Source organism: Typopeltis vanoorti, chromosome 3, assembly GCF_054136105.1.
Source record: "Typopeltis vanoorti isolate ZY-2024b chromosome 3, IOZ_Tvanoo_1.0, whole genome shotgun sequence".
Taxonomy (NCBI): domain Eukaryota; kingdom Metazoa; phylum Arthropoda; class Arachnida; order Uropygi; family Thelyphonidae; genus Typopeltis; species Typopeltis vanoorti.
Genome location: NC_143551.1, coordinates 116,196,669 through 116,222,477, shown reverse-complemented (window position 1 = coordinate 116,222,477; position 25,809 = coordinate 116,196,669). Strand labels below are relative to the sequence as shown.

The following is a 25,809-nucleotide window of genomic DNA, read 5'->3' as shown; positions in this document are numbered from 1 at the left end:
AAAGTACAAGCCATTAGGAAAAAGAAAACCAGGACGTCCTCTTAAACGATGACTTTTAAGGCGCTAGACTACTCAAAGAAAGTCTGTTATGTCCGATTATAGTCACTGGCTAGAGGTCATTTTTCTAAGTCTTCCTTCCAGCAGTTCCCGACTTAATTTATATTTCGCATCGGCAAGAATGGTTTTTCTTCAGGATACTCGGATTTTAATCTTGCAAACGCAAGCAAATTCAGCATTAAATCAACACTATTTCAAGCATAATATATAGCGTTAGGCTTAAGGCCCGTGGGATGGCGAACATGGTCTGCCATACTCTCTTCCCAAGGTATCTGTTAAAATCTTTGTTATAATAATAATAATAATAATAATAATAATAATAATAATAAATTTACTAGAATGCTATCGACAAATAAAAAATAATATATAAACATCCGATTATGTCTTTTATTTCACTATAGGGAGTAGTCGAGTAACCAAAATATTGCCATTCATCATATTTGAAAACATTTTCCAAAATATAAGAAAGAATACAGTACTCAGAATTGAAGGGTGCAGGGGAAAAACAACTTCAGTCCACGATATTGACTTCCGAAAAAAACGTAATTAAATTTTCCTTGTTGTCAAAATGCAAGTAAACATAGCATAACAAAATAAAAAAATAATAGATATGGTACATTCATGTATATTAAACATAATTAATTTAAATAGTACTTAAAAATTAAAAAAACAAATGGCAAATAGGTTGAATTCACAAACATTGGACCGAAGTTGTTTTTCTCCTGTACCCTTCAATTATATTTGTTTTTAATAAAGATAGATATTTTGTAAATATTTAATATTTTCCATACTAAATGGTTAAAACTCAGTACATCGAAGATTAACTTCGATGGATTCGAGAGAATTTGTGATTCTCTCAATCATATCTCGCACATGAAATTCATTTGAATTTGAATGTTCCGTAAATTAATTGAAGATTGCGTCGTTTCTTTATGCATCTGATGACTTCTTGGGCTTTAATTGAAAAATAACCATCGCAAGAAGTGAACGGTGGGAGGGTGAACTTTTAGGAACAGCTTAAGCTGCTCAGCTTTTCCGCTGTTATTTTTCTTACGCAAGTTTACATGGAGGTTAGCGTAGGCTTTCGTTTCTTGTTTATCATTTCTGTTTGGCAGTAAGTTCATTTTGAACATGGCTGATCCTAACGAAAGTGACGCGAAAAAATCAACAAGAAGAGTCGTGTCATGTAAGTGGAAGAATTTTTGCATAATAAGCCTATTCTCCAAAACAACTTACGGTTTATGATGTTTTGAATAACATTAGAATTAAGATCATATGGGTTTTAACTCATTATCGTTTTCATTACACATGGGAATCCGTATTCAGTTTTGCCTTGTGTTCAGAAAAAACTGTTGTGTGCTGTTAATAAACAACTGGAAAAGGAACACTGGTGTTAAATTTACTATACAAATGTGTGTACGTTTCATTTTTCCAGTTCCATTCAGGGATATGCCTCTCAGGGAGTTATAGCTAGTAAACATCAGAGACAGATGTTATTTCACGATTTCAGTATTATTAACTAATGATTACTAAGCAGTTGACTCGCGGAATGTATTCTTATGAATAGTATACATATGTGGGCATCACAGTGAGAAAATATGGAAAACTACTGTTGGTACAAAATGGTTTTTAACTTTTTTGTTATTATTAGAGTGGCTCTCCATAGAGGACCATCCCCAAGTTTTTCTTTAGTTTGTTCAATATCAGTGCGCATCTGTGAACATATGTTATTTACTCATCATTTCTTTTATGATAAAATTGCTCACTCCTTGCTATTCAAACCCATACTAAACTTCCAGAGATTAGATTACCTAGTGTTATTTCCCATCCTGTAATGAATTTAAAAAAAAAAAACTTCATGTATTTATTCCTAAAAACCTTCACCACCTTTATAGTTATGTCATTCTCCATGAGGAGAATGACATAACTATATATATATATATATATATATGTGTATATATATATATATAAGTTTTTAATAAATTTAGTTTAATCCTTTATCCAAGTGTAAGCAAACACAGTTTGCACCTGAAAATATCTTCAGGACTGAGGTAAGGTAGATAAGGAGTGATGAGAGCTTGGTCCACCATTGCTCGGAGTTGCCTAGTGTTGCGCTACCTTACCTCAGTCCTGAAGATATTTTCAGGCGCAAACTTTGTTTGCTTACACTTGGATAAAGGATTAAACTAAATTTATTATAGTCTAACCAAGTGAAAAATAAATTTCCAACATCTTTCTATAAATCCAGAGTAATTCAATAATAAGGTGCTACACCTGTTGGCAACTCCTATAGGTAAATATGACCTCTCCTATTGCTTCTGCCTTAGTATCTTCACGTTTGGGTCTGCCTCCCATGCTGGATATATATATATGAGAGGCTCTGCTTGGGGTAAGTTTTTGCCTGTCTCTGTGTAGAGCCACCGCTGAGATTATGGCTCTGTCTGGTGGTGGGGTGAGCCTGCCACTGAGTTGAGCCAACGCTGAGAAGTTCTTCTTGGTGACGGGGTGAGCCTGTCACTGAATGGAACAAAGCCGAGTTGGGCGATCTTTCAGGATCATCTAATTTTTAGAGAGGTCTTTACTTAAATACACCTCAATAAAGGTTGAAACCAGTCTGGGGGTAGTGGCCCTTCCCTTAATGCATAGCAGTATACATGTCCGCAAGGAGATGTGCTTTGCATTATGGGAGATACTGAGATAAGGAGTGATTGAGAGCTTTGTCCACCTTTGCTCGGAGTTGCCTAGTGTTGCACTACCTTACCTCAGTTCTGAAGATATTTTCAGGTGCAAACTTTGTTTGCTTACACTTGGGTAAAGGATTAAACTAAATTTATTATAGTCTAACCAAGTGAAAAATAAACTTCCAATATAAAGTTTTTAATTTGGCACATTTTCTAACCAAAGTCAGTGACATTATTCTATACAAGCTATACAACTTTGATACAATACATTCTATACAACTTTGATATTGTGTCTCTAATTCAAAATTCTCTGGGCTTACTTTACATCTGTTATCCCAAGACTTTTCCTAATGATATCATATTACGGCTTCGACTTTGCCATACACCTGAATTATTTTGTTTGGAAGAACAAGACATATAAAAACAGAATGAAGGCACTGCCATGGGAAATCCTTTTCTCATGTTGCCTGCTGTTATCCAGGACATCTGTAAGGTGTTCTATTTTCAGTTATACAGTCTGTAGTTACATTGGGTCTGCTACCTGACATGACCTGATGATGATGGCACCTTTATCTTTTTTTTTTTTCTCATATGAATTAGCCAATCTCATATAAAGATTGCAGAGATTTTCTCTCAGAAACTCTGGTTTTTCTTCCTGCAGAACAGGCAAACCAGTAGAACAATACATGCAATTAATAGACATCATAGACATCAATAATAGACATCTGTCTTTGTAGCCTTAGTTGCTTCATCTGTAATCCAAGCCCTTTTCAAAATCTGATTTGATCATCTTGCAAAAACCAACATCTCAGATTTGAACATATCAGATTTACTGTGGAGAAAGAGAATTAAAGTAAATTACCATTCTTGAATGTCTTGCTTACATGAACTTTTGCAGACTCTATCCTTTAAGCCAACCTTCATCAACAGATATACATGAAAACTTAGCCCATCATCCTTCCTAGAGGTATGGTGTCATAAAAACACTACTCACCAGAGCTCACCTCATTTATTTCCCTGACGATGCTGTCAATAGGAACTCCTTACTATCAGATCTTCAATGTAACTACAGTTATAATCTCTATAATATCCAAAGGATCATTAAAAATTACAAGTCCTATAATAAATTTATTTTAATCCTTTATCCAAGTGTAAGCAAACAAAGTTTGCGCCTGAAGTATCTTCAGGACTGAAGCAACTCATGGTAAAGGTGGACTAAGCTCTCATCACTTGTCTTAGTATCTTCCATAGTGCAAAACACATCTCTTTGCAGACTATGCATTAAGGGAGGGACCACTACCCAGACCGGTTTTGAGCTTTATTCAGGTCTCATCAGTGGGAACTAGACCCAGAGGTGGTGATACTAAGGTGGAAGTAATGGAGAAGTCTTATTTACCTATATGAGTCGCCAAAAGGTGTCTCGCCTTATTATTAAATTACTCTGGATTAGAGAGAAAGATGGCAGAAGTATTTTTTTTCTCATATAGGTAAATATGACTTCTCCATTACTTCCACCTTAGTATCACCACCTCTGGGTCTGGCTCCCACTGATGAGACCTCAATAAAGGTTGAAACCAGTCTGGGTGGTGTCCCTTTCCTTAATGCATAGCATTATACATGTCCACAAGGAGAAGTGCTTTGCATAATGGGAGATACTAAGACAAGTGATGAGAGCTTAGTCCACCTTTACCATGAGTTGCCTCAGTCCTGAAGATACTTCAGATGCAAACTTTGTTTGCTTACACTTGAATAAAGGATTAAACTAAATTTATTATAGTCCACCCAAGTGGGAGAAAATAAAAACTTCGAACAATTACAAGTCCTCTTTGCACACAACTTCTATTGAGAGAATAGTTCTGATCCCATATATTTCAGATGTTTTTCAGTAGGTTGCTAGAATTTTGAAGATGTTTGGACTTTCTTCTTAGTTCTGGTATGAAGCCCATGTAACTGATTTCTTGATGAAAGTTCAAGGAAGTTTCAGACACGTTATGGACACTTACCTGGTGCAGTTTAAACCCAAACATCATCCCACATAAAGTCTGGTCATCTTACACATGAATGGACCTTGGATATGATGTCCATTGCTAAATCATTTTCAACTGTTGATTCTATTACAATTAGCTTATATACGGTAAATGTATATAAGTATGTCCTGTATATCCCTAAGTATATAATGTATATCCTATCTAACTTGGAATGCTCTTACATAAATTGGATCAATTAGGGATGAATATGAAGCTGATGATTTAGATGCGAATCTTGTTGATGATAAACATTAAAGAGTAATATATTGAGAGAGGAATTGAATCTTGGAGAAGAGAGGTAACAAGTAGTGTACTGCAGAGCTCTGTGTTTGGGATCACTTCTATTTAAATTTAATTGGAAATGATTTAAGAAGAAATATCCAGTTGTTTGCTGATGATGCAAAACTGGGAAGAGTAATAGTTAGTGAAGATGATATAGAGATACTGCAGGAGGGCGTTAATAGACAGTGGCAAAGTGTAAGGTCACTCACTTTGGCAAGAAGAAAAGATTACTATACTGATAGAACTGGGCTACAGAAAATTGATGAGTCCAGAGATTTGGGAATGATAGTGTGACAGGGAGTTGAAGTTTAGAGAGCATGTTGCACAGATGACAAAAAACAGCTCATCAGGTCACTTGGATGTCGAAGAACAGACAAGCAGGAATAGGAAGCTTATTATTCCTCTTCATCAAGCTTTAATAAGGTCACATATGGATTACTGCACATATATCTCACCTGGATTCCTTCAGAATGAGGAGACTATGGAGAGAAGGCTGGAACACATTTATGGAATGTTTTTTATGAAGACAGATTGAAGTTCTATCGGTTATAAAGGCTAGTTGATTGGCAGATAGGGAGGTCCCCCCCCGTCTCTGTTGAATCCAGTGATTTGTATCAGTGGTATAGTCTGCTGTCCCAGATGGCAGTGTATATAAAGGATATAGTTTCTGTATTCATCGAGTGTGTGAGAATTTGGAATTGAGTGTGAGAAGTACAAAATAATTTCTCTACTGAATGTTCCAGGTGTAATTTATGAAAAAACAATCGATGTTAAGAAAAAATTGTGGGAGACCAAGCTAGATTCAAACTAAATAGGATTTGTCAGGTTTAGATTTTCATATTCAGAGAAATTGTTGAGACATCACAGACAAGGATCAGTATTTAGGTTTCATTGATATAGAAAAGGCATATGAAATGTTTAATACAGCATATAATAATATGGAGTAAAATGAGATGCAAGACAAAGTGATTTAAAGCTTCGTAGTGGTCTGGGTAGTGGCTCTGTAATGCAAAGCAGTATAATATTCAAAGGAAGTGTACTGTTCCTTATGGGATACTAACATAATTTGATGTGACGTAATCTACCTCCACATTAAGAATAATCCCCTGAAGATACTTGATGTACAATAAACTAAAGATGCCAAATAATGATATTCTTTAATTTAGAGGCTAATGACTTCACATCAGTTGCCTTGGTATCCCATAATGCAATGCACATACATTTAGATAAAGGACGAAATTAAGAATACAATTTCTTGGCATCTTTAATTTATAGTATAAACAAGTGAAAAAACTTTCAACATCTATCTCTAATCCAGAGTATTTTAGTAATAAGGTATCGACACCTTTTGACTACTTGTGTATGGAAGTATGACCTCTGCATTACTTCAACCCCAGATATCGAGATGAGGGCGCTGGTGCGTAATGGCGGTTGCCAAGTGTTTATATGTGTGATCAGTGATTTAAATAGTTGTTATGAATAATACGGAGTGTTGATTCGGATTTTTGATATAAGCGGAAAGCGAAGGTAAACAAGTAGCTGATGATTGTGTTGTTAATTAGTGATTGCGGTCTCGCGATAGTCCTTTAGTGTGTTATATTTTGTGTTTATACGCTATACGGAAATCCTTGAGATCCAGCTCAGGTAAGCATATATTTGAATATTTCAAACATGACCAGTTTAAGTCCCAATGACTTGATCCAATCATTGGATAAGAAGCTAGCGCTTGACCTCCTCAAAAAACTGTTGAAGAAATTTGAGGTAGAGTGGCCAGGGTTTCTAAACCTATATTCAGCGACAGACGACCCCACAGAAGGGGACAACTCAACATCAGGGGAAGAAGGGAAGATGAACCTGATAATCTCTGCTCCCATTCCAAAACATGACACAGAAACCCATGCACGGAAAAAACGTAAAACAGCGGAGACTCAGATAAACAAGGGGATGGAAGAAGATACCACCCAACACTGACCTCCCCACACCCAACAACGAAAAAGTTCCCCCAATTGTTCTACGGGAAAAAGAACGTTGGACGGCCCTTAGGCCTATTATGCAAAACTACCAAATTGCCTAATCATGGGCAAAAAACGTAGACGACTGAGTTAAAATCCAGCCTACCACAGTAGGCGACTACAGACTCCTCACAAAAACCATGGACGAGTCAAATATTAAATATCATACTTACTCACTGAAGTCGGAGAAAAACCTAAAAGTTGTACTCAGGGGAGTAACAGAAAACATCTGCACAGATGAAATTACTGAAGACCTCTGCCTCCACGATCTCCCACCTGTCAAAGTTAGCAGAATGCTACGGGCTGACAAGAGTCCAATGCCCCTAGTACTCGTTGAGATACCTAACACACACAAGAACATATACAACTTAACAACGATCTGTGGTCTGAAAATCACAACAGAGCCACTAAGAAAAAGAGCATCGTCAGGCCAGTGCTACAGATGTCAGAAGTACGGACACGCACAGAAACTCTGCAGAGCAGACTACAAATGCCTCAAATGTGGGCAAAACCACCCCACAGCAACCTGCTCAAAACCCAGGACCTCACCAGCCAAATGCGTGAACTGCAGGTTCCCCCACCCGGCAAACTACAGAGGCTGCAGTCACTACCCTAAGAATAAAACAGACAACAAAAGGAAACAGATCTCTGAACCCTGCCCACAGGCACCTGAGTTGACGGCTCCCCAGTTGCCTGACACCCAACAAAAGACAACAAAATACCAGCGCTCACAAGTGGAAAATACCAACAGTCTGGAAAGCCACCGTCGAAGCAGGACATACGCCGAAGTAGCCTGCTCATCCAAATATATCCAGCAGGACCAAATTCTTCCAAACATGACAACAGTCATCACAGCCTCATTGGCAAACATGCTTCAAGACTTCAGTAAGTCAAACCCTTCACCAAACTCCACAAAAAGATTTCTAAAAGAAACTCAAACCATATTATCAATGCTTGTTAATGAATAAAACTAGATTACTGCTAGACTCACTACAGATCACCGCTTGGAACTCCAATGGCCTAAAAAACAAGTCTCTGAAACTTCAAGAATTCTCTCACAGATACAACCCTGACGTCATCCTAATTAATGAAACTCATCTAAGACCTGCAGACAATCCAAAACTGAGAGGCTACACACTATATAGAAACGACCGACTGGACTACAGAGGTGGTGGTATAGCCACATTTATCAGGAACTGCATCAGGCACAATGGAATACTTACCCCCCTCCAACCTAGAACTCACCGGTGTCGAAGTCCACACAAATTCAACTGGAAGACTTAAAATCTACGCCGCCTACAACTCCCCTGCTAAGACCCTGCTATTTTCTGACTTGGATGCTGTAATAGGCACAAATGAATCCATCATCGTCGCTGGGGACTTAAACTCCAAACATCCCTCCTGGAACAGCAGAACCACAAATAAAAATGGCCGTATCCTCTTCAGCTACACAGGATTAAACAACGCTGTCGTAACAGGACCCACTGAACCAACCCACCACAGCCCAACTGGCACAGCCGACATCCTAGACATCGCCATTCTACACAACATCAAATACCAGCACAGCATTCAAGCACTGAACGAATTATCATCAGACCCCAACCCAATCCTACTTCACTTAGGGAACAAAGATCAGTCACCTCCCCCCCCAAACCTCCATCATCTGGGAGAAACTCAAGAAAGTGCTACCAGAACACATTGGTCCAGTTCCCCATATAAAAGCCAAGGAAGAAATAGACACGGCAATAAAGAACCTCACCAATCAAATCAATAAAGCCATAACAGCAGCCACAACATCCACGATTACCCACAAACAAAATCGTGTCCCGGAAGAAATCATGGACTTAATAAGGGAAAAAAACAGACAAAGAAAAAGATATCACAACACTCGTGCTCCCCAGGACAAAACAGCCCTCAACAGATTAAACAAATCTGTCCGAGAAGCTCTCCAGAACCACAGGAACCAACAATGGGACAAGCTCACCTCCATCTCCACAGCAGATCATTCTATATGGAAATTCCTAAACAACCTCAGGATCAAGCACAAATCCCTCCCCCCTCTGCAAGCAGAACAACACCTTGCATACACAGATGCTGACAAAGCCGAAGCCATAGCAAGAAACTTAGAGAAACAATGCAGTCCTGCATATGATAACCTAAACATCAGCCGCGTATACAAGATCCATCGTAAAGTCAGGTTCACAGTAAATTGTCCCGATGTCAATCCAAGTCCTATAATGCCTATCTCACCTACCGAAATAATCGGCATCATCAACCATCTCAAGATCAAAAAAGCCCCAGGTCCTGACGGCATCACTAACCAAGTCATCAAGGCACTACCACGCATAGCCATAGCACATCTGGCAAACATCATAAACTCCATCCTCAAATGGCAGCACTTCCCCCAGTCATGGAAAATAGCTGACATCATCCCAATTCACAAACCAGTCAAAGACCCACACCTACCTGAAAATTACCGTCCCATCAGCCTGCTATCCAATTTAGGGAAAATAGCTGAGAAAATCATCCTCATCAAACTCCAAGATCATGTCAACCAATTAAATATCATTCCAGAAGAACAATTCGGCTTCCGTCAAAATCACAGCACCACCCATCAAATCCATAGACTGGTAGAATACATCACCACAGGATTCAATTGGAATCAACACACTGGAGCTGTCTTCCTAGACATCTCAAAGGCCTTCGATAAGATCTGGCACCAAGGCCTACTCTACAAACTTATCATCGCTAACCTTCCACTAAACATGATACACCTGATCAAATTATACCTCTCCAACAGGAGGATGCAAGTCAAAATCAATGAAACAGTCTCAACCCAACGGAAAATCCTCTCTGGAGTTCCTCAAGGATCACTGCTAGCCCCGATCCTGTTCAACATCTATATGGCAGACATCCCTCAAAATCCCCTCACATCCACCATCGCCCTTTATGCTGATGACACGGCTATTCTAGCCAGATCTCTTCACCAAAAAACTACAAGACACCATCCTGAATCTAGAAAAATTGTTTAAAGACTGGCGACTACAATTAAACCCCCAGAAAAGTACAACGATACTCTTCACAAGAAGACGAGCATCCCCCAAAGGAGACATCACCCTGTTCAACTCTAAAATTCCCTGGAAAACTGAAGCAAAATACCTAGGAATACTTCTCGATAAGCGATTATGCTTCAACAGCCACATCAAGAGCATATGCACCAAAGCTTCAAAAGTTATCGCCCAGCTATACCCCTTGATCAACAGACACAGCAAACTAAGTTCAACAAATAAAATACTACTGTACAAGACAGTGATCCGTCCCACAGTCATATACGCCTCCCCCAGCCTGGAGCCATACCTCCAAGACAAACATCCTCAAGCTACAAAGACTACAGAACAAATGCCTGCGAATGATTCTGGACGCCCCGTGGTTCATCAGGAACGCCCAGATCCACCGGGACATAAATATCCCCTACATCTCTCCACTACTACGCTCCCTAGCAGAAAAATTCTTTATGAAGACATCTACACATCCAAACCAACTGATACAACAAGCCGGAAACTATGACGGTAATGACTACTGGAAACATAAAAGACCGAAAGCCATCCTAACACCCAACGACGAATAACCACTTCTGCCCACTCAGGGCGAGCTAAAATAGCTCACAAATCTCTCCCATCACTGCTCCCGAAACAGACAACAGGGAATATGAAAAGCGTCAAGCTTCACCCTCTGCGCCATATATGTCCTGCGTCCTGCATCCCCAGATATTGAAAAGATGGCAAATTTGAGTGGAGAGTTGTAGTTTTTGGATGCGCGGTTAGCCTAGTGGCTATGCGCTTCGCAACCATATGCCTGGGGAAGGAGTGTCCTAGGTTCGATTCCCGTCGGTGACGTGAGGAGCTGAAGGATCTTCCTCAGCCATAGCCAAGTTAGCCAGTCTTGGGCGTGGACAGCAGGATTTTTTCCCCAGTTTATTCTGGGGTTTTTCATCCCGCAAAGCAGGCAAACTGGCCTTGAGAACTCAACACAACAGGCCATAGGATACACCTGGGCATAAGGCTGACCACCTTATCCTGTAAACGGAATGAGGTCCGATGATCAGTGGACCCTCGACAAACATCAAGGTAAAAGAGGGTGTAAGGAAGATGAGATGAGATTGATTGAAAGGAAGGAGCTTGATATTTGAATTAAGAATTGATGGCTAAGTCACGTAAGGGTAAAGGAGAAAATCAAGATATTTAGAGGTAAGCTTTCTTCGCCTATGATTATTTTTGCAATTATATATTGTTTTGCTGGTAGGGAATGGGAATCTAAACTTACAGATATCAATGCAGAAGATAACTCCATGTGGAAATTTCTAAAATCTCTTCAAACAAAAGACAACCCCTTCCTCCTAAAAAGACCAAACATGGAATTGCACATTCAGATGATGAAAAAGTAGATGCCCTTATTGACAACCTGGAAAATCAGTGCAGACCATCTTATGATAACTTAAATATCAATCTCATTTATAAAGTTCATCGTCAAGTCAGAAAAGCCTTAAGTCAGCCTAAGGATGATTCATTAATATTATATCCCATTTGAAGAATAAAAAGGTTCCTGGTCCCGATGGTATCACCAATAGAATAATAAAACTACTCCCAAGGAAGACCATAATTCATCTAGTTAATATTACCAATTCCATTTTAAGATTCCAGTACTTTCCTACAGCCTGGAAAACTGCTGACATCATCCCTCTGAAAAAGCCTGGTAACAACCCACAACTCTCCCAAAGCTATAGGCCCATCAGTCTTCTCTCCTGCCTCGGTAAAGTAACAGAAAAAGTCATCCTAGTAAGGCTTCAATTATCAGCTGACAAACATAAAATAATCCCAAATGAGCAATTTGGATTCCGCAAAACTCACAACACAGCACAGCAAATTCACTGATTAACAGAACACATCACCCATGGTTTTAACTGGCACCTTCACACTGCTGCTGTATTCTTGGATGTAGCCAAGGCCTATGATAAGGTCTGGCATCAAGGCCTTATCCTCAAACTTATTGCAAACAATATCCCAATTAAGCTAGTGAAACTCATTTTATCATACCTTAAAGACAGATACATGCAAGTGAAGATTAACGGAATCATCCCATCAAGACACAAAATCCTGGCTGGTGTACCTCAAGGTTCCCTCCTGGCCCCAATACTGTTCACAACTTATTTATCAGACATCCCTCTTAACTCAAGAACAACCATTACGGACCTTTATGCTGATGACGCTGCTACAGGATCTCCCAGCCCTGCCTGGCAATCTCTAGACTCCAAGGAAGCATCAGAGCGCTGGAAAACTGGTTCACCAACTGGAGGATACAAGTAAACCTCCTCAAAAGCTCTGCCATGCTGTTCTCTAGAAGAAAGGTCTGCATCAAAGAGGACATCCTATTTTCTGGTCAAAAGATCCCATGGCAATCAGAGACCAAATATCTTGGGGTAATACTGGACAAGAAACTCCTTTTTAATAAGCACATCAATCACATTCGCTCCAAGACAGCCAAAGTAACAGCTCAACTCTACCCAATGATCACCCTTTGCTCTTACTGATCAACCAATGATCAGTAAGAGAAAACTGAACTTTCAAAATAAATTTCTACTTTACCGGATGGTCATACGTCCAGTTATAACCTATGCCTCACCAGCATAGAGTCCAAAATAAATGCCTAAGGATGATTCTAGATGCCCCATGGTTCATCAGAAATTCACAGATTCATCGAGAAACCAACATTCTATACATCTCCTTTCTTCGTGATTTTGCAGAAAAATTCTTCGTCAAATCAAGTTCGTATTCAAACCCGCTGATCGTACAAGCTGTCAATTACAATGAAACAGACTACTTCGAATACAAAAGACTGAAGGCTATTCTACTCCCAACTGTTCTTAGCTAACACAACTTCCCTCAGTGGGCGAGCTTAATTGCTCACAAAACTCCCTTTCCCAAACAACTTCCAGCACAGACAAAGGGGAATATGAAAAGCACATGTGCTTTACTTATCCTGACAGTAGCGTCATACGTTATGCCTTGGTATCACATCATTGCCGGAGATTTTAATGCCAAGCATTCAGTCTGGAATAGCAGAAACTCAAATATTAACAGAAGAATACTCAACTCTTATAACACTTCATGAAATATAACAGTGATAGGACCCACTGAACCCACACTACGGAGCAACCGGACGTCGATGTACCAGATATAGCTATATTAAAAAACACAGCGCACAGCTATCATCAAATACAAGCACTCAACGACTTAAGTTCTGATCACAACTCCATCATATTACAACTAGGCACCATATAGATTAAAAAGATTTAACTGAAAACACCACCACCACATTTATAAATTGGAAACAACTTCCCTCAGCCTTCCAGGAAAACCTTGGCCTAATACCGCATATAACATCCACCGAAGATATAGAAAAAGCAGTGAAAACTCTTGAAAAACAACTACTGACAGCGATAACACAAGTAACAAATATAACCAAATGTACACCATCAAATAAACTCCCAGAGGATATAAAACATCTTATCCAAGAGAAAAACAGATTAAGAAGACACTATCAGAGAACAATGGACCCCGCAGATAAACAAGCAGTTAATAGAGCAACAAACCAGGTTCGGTATGCCTTAAAGTATCACCATAACCAACTCTGGAATAACAAAATTCACCAATTAAACACAGAGGATCAATCAATATGGAGAATGATGAGATCACTCTGTTTGAAGCGTTTTACACTTCCTCCAATCCAAGGTGAATATAGTGTTGCCTATAATGACGAAGGAAAAAGCAGAAGCATTTGCAGACAGCTTAGAAAAACAATGCAGCCCCAATTATATCAATACAGATATAAATTTCATAAGAAAAATCCACACCCAAGTGTGTAAAATAACTCAAAACGTCTCACTCCAGTCCAACCATAAATCCATGTCACCAAGAGAAATATATGAGATCTTAAGAAAACTAAATAACAAAAAAGCTCCAGATCCAGATGGAATAACAAACAAGGTGCTCAAGCTACTTCCCCGCAAAGGGGTTATGCATCTGGTAGCCATCATTAACGCATCCTTCGGCTAAATTATTTACCAGAGCGATGGAAACTTGCTGACTTTTTCCTAATTCCAAAACCTGGAAAAAATACACAGTTTCCTGAAAATTACAGACCGATCAGCCTTCTATCATGCATAGATAAGATAGCCGAACAGGTTATACTCACACGGGTTCAAGAGGCAGCAGATATCAACCATGTCATTCAAGACGAGCAATTCGGCTTTAGGAAATATCACTCCACAACGCTACAAATTTACAGAGTTGTCGAATATATCACCCAAGGGTATGAATGGCACCAACACTCTGGCGTAGTTTTCCTGGACATCACTCAGGCATTTGATAGAGTGTGGCATCATGGTCTAATTTTTAAGCTAAACCAAGTTGGAATTCCATTACCATTAATTCTACTCATCAAATCCTACCTAAATAACAGAAAATTTAAAATAAAACTCAATGGGATCAGATCCACAGAGAGGAGAATCACGGCTGGAGTCCCTCAAGGTTCTCTGCTATCTCCCCTACTCTTCTCCATATACATGGCAGATCTCCCCAAATTGTCTCCATCTATCACTGCTCTATATGCCGATGACACAATCATCGTAGCCAGATCCCTCCATCCACATCTGGCCACAAACAAGCTGCAGAGAGCAGTTAATGAACTGGAGGATTGGTACACCAAATGGCGTATCGCAATCAACCCAAGAAAAAGCTCTACGGTACTTTTCACCAGACGTAAATCAGAACCAAATACAAGCATGCAAATGTTTGGTAAAATCATCCCTTGGTACAATTCTACCAAATATCTGGGAGTTCATCTTGATAGATGCCTAAATTTCAAGACACACACACATAGATAGTGTCGCCACTAAATCAAGCCAGACCATAGCACAGCTATATCCACTTTTGAATAGGAACAGCTTCCTAAGCATAAGCAACAAAATTCTCCTCTACAAATCAGTCCACAACTGACTTACACCTCTCCAACCTGGGATCACACAGCTAAAAGCAACATCAACAGATTACAGACAATCCAGAACAAATGCCTAAGAATGGCATTTAATGCCCCGTGGTTCATCAGAAACATCCAGTTACACCAAGAAGCCAATCTTCCAGATATCAATGCCTATCATGTAGGTCTTGCAGAGAAATTCTTCACAATCACAGATAATCAGCTAATTCGACAGGCAGCGGACTACAAATCCTCACATTGTTTCAAACATAAAAAACCGAAATCCTCCATCGCAAGAGAAAGCTGGTACAGCCTACAATGCTCACAATGAGCAGGTAAATTACCCACAATAATCCTATCACCCACAAACTAAAATCCAGATGAAGGGATGAAGAGTCAAGGTCCATCAACCAATAAAGTTCCTTGGTATCACTTTGGGGTCTAGCTCCCACTGATGAGGCCCCAATAAAGGTTGAAACCTGTCTGGGTTGCCCTTCCCATAATGCATGGCATTATTATACATGTCCATAAATATGTGTAAATTGCATTATGGGATAACAAGGCAATTGATATGACGTCATGAGCCTCTACATACAAGTAATCCTGTCGTGAGGTTGCTTCTCGTGCAAACTTTGTTTGCTTACACTTTGGATTAAGGATGAAACTAAGAATATAATTTCTTGGCATCTTTAAATTATAGTATAACCAAGTGAAAAAAATTTGAACTTCCCGTACAAATTGTTTACTCATACTTGTTAAAAGGATGAAAGCAAGGATATACTTTCATGTTCCAGTATAATTTATTTTGTAACTAAGAAAAAAAAGAAATTTTTTTTTTCAATAAAAATATAAAAAAAACCTTTTCACTACTTGTATTTGGAGAAATACATGACTTTTATGGTTAATTCAAACTTGGTTTCTCATCTGAGTCTGGTTCCCGCTGATGAAACCTCAATAAAGGTTGAAAGTGGCACGGGTACTGCTCCCTCCTATAATGCACAGTATTACGCTCATCTAAAACGAAGCTTGTTTTGCATTATGGGATGCTAAGGCAGTAAATGTGCAGTCATTGGCCTCTGTATACAAGTAGCCTAATCATGAAGATACTTCATGTGAAACTTTGCTTACACTTGGATAAAGGATTAAACAAGAATATAATTTCTTGACAAGTTTAATTTATTATCTGCACAAGTCTAGCTCCCACTGATAAGACCTCAATAAAGGTTGAAATTGATCTGGCTAGTGACTATTCCTATGATGTATAGCAATGGTATTGCTTTGAAGCCTCCATGGAATTCAAAGCTCATTGTGGGAGGTTGAATACTCACAGACCACAATAACTATCATACCTTGCTTTGAGCAATGTTGGAGCATTCACCACCCAATCTGGCATTGCATTCTACTCATTCACCACCTGCCAAGCAAAAAAAAAATCTCTTTTCATCTCTGTACACATATGACCCTTGTACAACCTCCAGGGATGACCTCTAGATCTTATATCTCCCATTATCCTATATAATAATTCCCTTGTATCTGTTTAATAGGCTTCTCTCACCAGCTTATGTCTCAATCATATCACCCCTCTTCCTATATGTCAAGCGCTGAAGACCATGTTTCCATAATCTGTCCTTATACTCTATTCCAGAGTCCTGAGAGAATCTTAGTTATTCGCTAATGCACTCTCTGCAATGTTTCCTTATCATTTTTATAGCCAGGTGACCAAATCTGTGCAAAAAAAATACAAATGAGGCCTAATTATCACCCTATAGAGTGGAACTATCACCTCCTTATACTTACATAATAAATAATAACTTAACATAATAACTGTGATTATCGTGTTAAGTTATTATTTATAGTTATGCCACGGGTACCTTTAAAGATTAGACTTATACTTACATGTATAAGTCATTGTCAACTTCTCAACCATTATAGCAGCAATTTTTTGGGTAACCCTTACAACTTTTGCAGTGTGTCTTCTGAACTTCAGTTCCCTATCTACCAAGATGCTCAAGTCCCTTGCCTCCACCTCCTGAAGTAAAGTTTCTCCAGTGTTGTGAACTTCATTCCATGGTCTCTGGCCAAAGTGCAAACTTTACACTTAGCAACATTGAAATGATATCTCCATTCTTCAGCCCAAAGCACCAGCCTATTCAAATTCTTTTGTTACAACAACACCACATCTTAATTTCTTGTCATTATCTTACTAATTTAGCATAATCAGCAAACAACCTAATATCTCCTTTCACGTCATTAATTGTATCGTTGATATATAAGTTAAACGGCAGTGATTCCAGAACAGAACCCTGTGGCATCCCATGAGTCACCTTCCTCTTTTGGGACACTGAACCTCAATATACAACTCTCTGACTCCTATTAGTCAACCAGCCTTGTAACCAAGCTACAAAATGACTATCCAATCCCATTTTGACCAATTTTAAGAGTAGTTTATCATGTGATCAAATGCTTTAGCAAATCTGTCTGTAAGCAGCTTCTTCAAATCCAAATCACTGTATAAGCATCTCCACCATCTAATATGTTAGTCACCCTATTATAAAATGTAACCGCATTACTAAAGCATGACCTCCCCCCCCCCTAATGAAACCATGCTACTTTCTTGAAAGCCTTTGCCTTCCATTCCCATCAAGGCACATTTGTATTCTGTCCGTAAGCAGCTTCTTCAATGCTTTCACTACCACACTTGATATATGCATTGGCCCATAGTTTGATACTACTGACTTGGATTCTCTCTCTCTTATGCAGTGACACTATTTTTCCTTCATTCCACTCTTCTGGGACTGTTTCTGTTACCAGACTTTTGTTGAACCAAGTCAAGGGTACATCCAGCTCTTTTACACATTCCCTTAATATACATGGTGATATCTCATCCAATCCCACAGCCTAATTAACATCAAAGTTACTAAAATTCTAGAAACTTTCCATTCTTGTACTGTCAGTTGTTTATCCTCTTTCCTGTTCAATGCCTCTTAGACCCTTCTCCCTACATGAAATACTAACAAAATACTCATTAAATATTTCCACCATATCTTCAACAGATGTGACTCTTGTTCCATCTTCAGTGACTAAAGTCAGCCTCCTATATTCACCCTTTTTTCTTCTATTAGCAACATAACTATAGAATTCTCTAGGGGTTTGCTGCTTCAGCCAATCTCTTTTCATATGCCAGTTTATCTTTCCTTACTGCACTTGTCACCTTCCTAGCTTGCACCTTATACTCTTGCCGCTGATACATACCCTGTTCTTTATATATTGGGGGGGGGTGGGGGTGGAAAGTTCTGATAAACACCTTGAACAAAAATGATGTTAAAGCAATTGATATAATCACAAGAAAGAACATACGATGATATAAGAACATAAGTTACCTTCATAACTCTGCTACTAGTGTGTTCTTTCTTGTGGTTTAAAAATAAGGCAATTGATGTGAAGTTATTAGCCTCTACATACAAGTAGCCCAGTCGTGAAAGATACTTCATGTACAAACTTTGTTTACTTACACTTGGATAAAGGATGAAACCAAGAATATAATTTCTTGGCATCTTTAATTTATAGTACAACCAAGTGAAAAAAAAACTTTCAACATCTATCTCTAATCCAGAGTATTTTAGTAATAAGGTATGATACCTTTTGACTACTTGTATATAAAAATATGAATTTTGCATTACTTCAACCTTACTATTACTTCTGGGTCTGGCTTCCACCAATGAGACCCTAATAAAGGTCAAAATTGATCTGGGTAGTGGCCTTTCCTATGATGCATAGCATTATACATATCCATAAGGATATGTGCTTTGCATTATGGGATACTAAGACAATTGATATGAAGTTATTAGCCTCTATATACATTCAGGCCAGTAATGAAGATACTTCATGCACAAACTTTGTTTGCTTGCACTTGGATAAAGGATGAAACCAAGAATATAATTTCTTCGCATCCAATCTGATTCTTTAATTTATCATAGTTCCCCCTGCATGTACCTGGCTAGCCACCCGTGTCAAAACCTCATGGTCACTCTTCTCCCAACTGGTGGCATTGTAGGTGACATCTCTGTTATCACTGTATGAGATATTATTAAATCTAACACTAGAATCCCACATGTTGTCCCAACCTCATGCTGCATAAGATAATTGTCTCTGAGTAGCTCAAGAAACTCAGTCTCCTTGCTCACACATGATATTTTCTGTTTCATGAGTACTTCCATAATTGAAGTCACCTGTTTTTATAAGCTTCTTGTCGTTCACCGGTCTCATTTGTCTGAGCATTTCAGAATCTTCTCTCTCAGCATTCCCTGTCCTGTAGCAACATCCCACTAAATATCTAAAATTTATGCTAACCTATCTTCACACTGAATGGCCTCAAAGCCACTATCTGTATTGCTTTCTTCAAGTTCCACCTTGAGAGGACATAACCCTTCTGAGATTATCCGTAATACCCCACCTCCTCTTTTATCTTTTCTGTCCCTTTGAAAAATGCTATAGCCATCACATTCTATACCCATAAGCACATTATCCTCTATTAACTATCTCACTTACACAAATGATTTGTGGGCTGACCAACTGTATCAAGGCCGCAACCTCTGCACCCTTATTTCTAACACTCCTTGCATTATCAAGGACTGTACTTATACACTGAGTGTATAAATGCTGTAGCTTTCCCCTTTCCTTCCCATATTTCCTTATTCCATCATTCCAGTAATTTGACTATTGATCCTACTGAGGCCATCCCTGCATCCCTATCTTGTTGACTTTTGTCCCTTAATCTCATAATTTTGATATTTTACACTCACAGTCCACCATCTAGCAATTTTCACATCCAAAAGGAAGTATGCTACACAAGGAAAACTAGAGCAGTTTGATGTGAAGTTATCTTATCTGCTTCCACATACAAGTAGCCTAGTCATGAACATACCTCATGTACAGACTCATGCTTGGGTAAAGAGCAAGAATATAATTTTTTGTCTTGTATAATTTATTCTCATTTCGATTTTTAGTTGATTTGAAAAAATACAGCATCAAAAATGAAGATTCTATTAGTTGGGTACTGTCAACTATCACAAAACTGATATATCAGAAAAGAAAAGCTCTAGGTCTTGGTGATTTACTATATAAACTCTAGAAACACAAGTAATTATTTACTTTTTGCAAATTATATAATTAATCTCATACACTGAATACATACCACTCAATGTGAGGGAGGGTGCTGTATATGGCCTCAGAATATTCACAATTTAGCACAGTTGCTACTAGTGTAATTGGAATGATGATTTTTAATAGCATATACAGATTATAGTAACATTGTTGTCATGGCATCTTTAACAGTTGGAGATTGAATGGAGATTATTATTATTAATATGAACACTTCCAAGGAGTCAACATGGGAGGGCACACTACTCCATTACAACTCACCATCTCCCTTACATAATCCTTCAACTCTGCCACTACTAGTATACATTGTCTGTAAATTGGGCTGATTCACCTGTATTTATGAAAACAGTACAAATACTATTTTCATGGTATTTGTCTCTTTTTATTGCTGATTTTCATGTCAAATTTGTTACAACAGTTATTCATTTAGTTAGAAAATCCTGCTGACTTGTATAATTGCTTTAGGAGTATAATATCTGCATAAAGTGAAGAGCTGAGATTAACATCTCAGTTTTGATATCAGATTTAATGCTACTTTCCTTCACCATGTGAAGGAAAGTAGCATTATATAGATAATGAATAAGAACAGAAATAGTGTACATGGTAGTCTTATGTTATGTGTAGTCTTATGGTAGTTACCCTGAATCAAACCATCTCCTGTATCTCCTTCAGTTCTGATGCTGCTGACTTACAAATTAAATATAGATTGTATGGAGTATTTTGACAAATTTTCTCTTCATGTCTTGTCATATGCTTTTTCCAGATTCAGAAATCGTTGACCCAAGTGTAAGCAAACAAACTGTGTGTGTGTGTGTGTGTGTGTGTGAGAAGTATTTTCATAACTAGTCTACTTGTACAGGGCATTTCAAATCAAAGTATCCCTATTGAGAGCAGTCTGTAGACAGAACCAGTAGATAAAATGCATTCAAACTTGGTGGGTATCCTAATTAGATCACGATGAATAGATTTTGATAATAAAAATAAATTAGTTCAAAAAATGACTGATAGGGGAAATATGGCACTTTGAGCAAGAAAAGATAGTGAATTTTGCATACCATATGAACCATGAGGTGGTACAAATAAAGGAACAAGACTGACTGCAATCATTCAACTTGTATCATGGGTCTCACTTTGCTTGAACATGCCATGCTTGTGAAGTGTTTCTGTAGGAATGAAGAAAATGCTGCAGCACTTTGCAAGTACAGATGCCTAAAGACTTTGCAAAAAGACCTACTGACACCAAATGCAGTGTAATGCATGGTTCATTGATTTGATGAGACAGGTAGTTTGACAATCCAACCAGGAAGTGGGTGTAAATCTGAAATTCCGCAAATGACTGAATTGCAACTGCAGTTGTTGAGCAGCCAAATGAGAATGCTTTAGGTTCATGTAATGCACATGCCATAGAAAGACAACTATATTGCCATACACAACAGTACAGAAAACTTTGCATAAAGCATTGCACTCTTCTTCTTTTCAGTCATTTTCTGTCCACTGCTAGACTAAGGCCTCCTCCAGTTCTTTCCACCTTTCTCTATTCTTGGCAATGGTTGACCAGTTTTCCCCAACAAAATTTGACAATTCATCACTCCACCTTCTTTTAGGATGTCCTCGGACTCATTTCCTTTCTTCTGGAATCCAGTTCATTAGTATGGTGGTTCATCTTCTCTTCTGGGTAGATGTCCGGCCCATTTCCATTTTAGTTGCTTATGGTGAAGAATGATGTCAGTGATGTGAATCTGGCTTCTTATCCAGGTGTTTTGCTTCTTATCTTTTAATGTGATGCCTAGCATCAACCTCTCCATTTTTCTTTGAGTTGTTAGTTTATTTGCCAGTGCTTTTGTTAGCAACCAAGTTTCACAACCATATGTGATGACTAGAAGTATACACTGGTTAAATGTCTTCCTTTTTAAACAGAGTGGGACATCATTGTTTTGAAAAATGCTTTTCAATTTTCTAAATGCACTCCAAGCAAGTTGAACTCTCCTATTTATTTCCTTTTGGAGTCCACAGCTTAGATCAATGAGATGACCTAAGTATGTATATGAAGAGACTCTTTCCAAGAAATTGTTTTCTATTATTATGGTTTTTGGTGTTACAAAATGATTAAACATGATTTTAGTTTTTTCTCTGTTTATTTTTAGACCAACCTTTTTGCTTTCATGATATATTAAGATAATATAAAGACCTTAATATAATGATATATCTATCATTATATTAAGGTCTTCTGGAGTGTTTGCAAAAATTATGATATCATCTGCGTATCTTAGGTATGTTAAGTTTCTGTTATTAATTTTATACGAAGGTTTGTCCAGTTTATATTATTAAATATTTCGTTGAAGGACTGCTGTAAATATTTTGGGTGATAGAGAGTCTCCTTGTCAGACACCTTTTTCAATTGATATTTTATTGCTAAATACTCGCATTAAGACTAATAGCAGAGAAAGCTCAAAGAAAGAACAAAAAGATATACTGCTGTTTCGTTGATTTCCAAAAAGCATTTGATAATATTGACCAAAATATAACATGGGTTGTCTTGGAATTCTATGGTGTGGACAATAAATTGATCCACCTGCTGAAAGATATAAACAGCCAAGCATAAGCAAAAATCAGGATAGCAGGTGCTACTGGAGATTGGTTTTCCACTAGTCAAGGCACAAGACAAGGGGACCCAATATCACCAGGGGCGAATTCTTCATGCTTGCTGTGCAAGCTCATTACTTAAGAAAGAAGTAATATTTATTTGTTAATAAATGCATGCATTTATAAGCATTCCATTTAGGCTTTTATTTTTGTAGACAGAAGACGTCTTAAACTTGCGCAGCAATAATTGAGCTTTGCATTGTGTATCGAAGGCCGATGCTTGCTCGTCTAGTCAAAGCTACGTTGGCTAGCTCGGTTGTCGGAGCTTCCAGGTCCTCGCTGCACCTCTGTGATTTCATGCGCATGCATAGCCATTTCAACTCCCTTCACGTCGTCTCACTCTGTTGCTTAAACACAGACATATGCAGTCAACGTAGCTCTAGCCATTGAGCTTCAGCCAGCCTTTACAAGTGTGCATGTTGCTTGGGAAAATTAAGTTACAACCAACTTTTTATGATGATGTTATTGAATAGTTCATAAAGAAGAACCGCAGGGTAGAATTTGTATTCAACTAGCTAAATTGAAAAAGATAGAATATTATTTGTAAAATAAATGTATTTATATGATTAAATGTACATAAATTTCTAAATACACTAATACCTCTCTATACGGCCCCTCTTTATACGGCTTTTCGCTATAACAGCCTTGTGTAATTATGGCTGTTTCGATTTACGGCCTACAATTTTTCAATATACGGCCAAAAAGTCAGGAAATCCCCTGTATACATCTTTTGTCATGTGTTCTAGGCCGGCCGCACCGCTCTGTGCAGGAATGCTACTTGCGTCGTCTTGTAGTCACACAATCTTCGCATAGCACATAATTCATCCCCGCCTTCTGTAAATGTGTCACGAGTAGATGTATTTAGTGATCAGTTTAGTAAATTAGTAAATCCTCAGTATCAAAAGTAGAAGTTGTTTGTTTCTTCTTGTGTTCTGCTTCAACTATAAACATTGTTGATAAGTACATAATATGCATTTGTATGTAAATACAGTACATATTAAAGTGTGTATGTATGTATTCGTGTTGCTATAAAGTGTGTACATTAGAACTTATTATTTTTTGTTTTTTAAATAGAATCCAGTATGTATTTGGGGGAAACATGAGCTAGAAACGTTCTTTAAATTTGGAAAGTGATGGAGTTAAAAAAAAAAAAAGCTGAAAATCTGTCTCACTAGAGACTAAACTAGATGTTTTGCGTTATATTGAAGCTTCTGAAAAAATTGATATACATAAGGCATTAGGGCTTGCGAAATCTACGGTTCAAACAATTCGCGCTAACAAAGTTAATGCACATTCACAGTCAGCTGCACCTTTAAGTGTTTCAAAATTAACACACCAAAGAAGTAGCAATACGGAAAGAATGGAAAAATTATTAAACATATGGATTGAAGACAACAATCAACGGAGGATGCCAATGAGCCAAATGACTATCCAGGAAAAGGCGAAAAGTATTTTTCAAAATTGAAGAGTGAAGATACTAGTGAAGGTCCGGCAGATGAAACTTTTCTAGCAAGCCACGGTTGGTTTGAAAAATTTAAAAATCGCCATAATTTGCATAATATTAAAATGAAAGGTGAAGCAGCTAGTGCTGATGCCGATGAAACTCTAGCCTATCCAAACATTTTGAAATCAATTATTGAAAGAGGTGGATACGTTCCTCAACAAGTTTTTAATGTGGACAAAACAGCACTTATTGGAAATGAATGCCTAAAAGAACTTACATTTCAAAGAACGAAAGGGCTGCATCTGGATATAAGGTGTCCAAAAAGTGATTAACTTTGCTCCTTGGTGCAAATGTGGCAGGGGATTTTAAGCTGAAACCGCTTTTGATATATGCTTCTGAAAATCCAAGAGCTTTAAAAGGATTGAACAAGAAACAATTGCCCGTCATTTGGAGGTCCAACAAAAAAGCTTGGATTACCAAAATACTCTTAGAAGATTGGTTCAAAAATTATTTTTGCCCTGATGTCAAAATATACTTGCAGGAAAAAAATTTAAGTAACAAATTCTTGCTCCTATTGGATAATGCTCCAGGGCATCCAGTTAACTTATCTGAATTATCTGAAGATGTGGAGAATGAATATCTACCTAAAAAAAACAATGGCCCTAATCCAGCCAATGGATCAGGGTGCAATAGCTATTTTGAGGTATATTATTTACGAAGAACCTTTTGAAAACTTATAAATGAAACCGATGGTGAATCATCAATTAAAGAGTTCTGGAAAAAATTCAACATCAAAGATGCTGTGGACAACATTAGCAAATCATGGAATGAGTTGAAATCAACCACAATGAACCATGTGTGGAAAAAATTTTGGCCAGAATCCATTACAAGTAATAATTCTGAATTTTGAACCCCTTTCTGAAATTAGACAAAATATATTGAACCTAGCAAATGAACTTGGTTTTGAGGATGTGGAAGAACGTGATGTAATCGATTTGCTAGATGCTGATAGAGAACCACTTTCTAATGAAGAATTAATACAGTTAGAAACAAACCGTGCATTTGATGAGGAACAACAAGCGCCAGTTGTTTGCCGACAATTAACCTCAAAGGATTTATTGAATGCGCTTACTCATTTCGAACAAGGAATAAACATCCTACTTCAAAATGATCCTAATGAAGAACGCAGCATTTTCTCACGGCATTAACACAGTTATTAACTGCTACAAAGAATTGCAAAAAAGAAAAGAAAAGGAACTCAATACAACAAACGTTGGACAAAATTTTTTAAACAGGGTCCTCAGACAACAACAGATGGTGACACTAACGAAGTGATGTCATGCAATTTGTCATCAGACTGATTCGAAAATTAAAAAAAAAAAACGTTCATTTGTTATTTGTGTTTTATTTCGTTTTATTTTATTAGTATTATAGAATTATATTTTTGTTTTTATTAATAACTAATGTAA

General features: G+C 37.9%; 1 protein-coding gene across 1 annotated transcript in view; it reads left to right on the top strand.

Annotated features, from left to right (window-relative positions):
* Window positions 1–969: 969 nt before the first annotated feature.
* Window positions 970–25,809, top strand: part of LOC150108492 (traB domain-containing protein) — a 149,891-nt gene continuing 125,051 nt past the window's right edge. Inside the window, exon 1 of the mRNA XM_090415905.1 lies at window positions 970–1,243. Coding sequence (XP_090272031.1) covers window positions 1,189–1,243 — 55 coding nt within the window. The 5' untranslated portion in view covers window positions 970–1,188. The remainder of the gene's footprint in view (window positions 1,244–25,809) is intronic.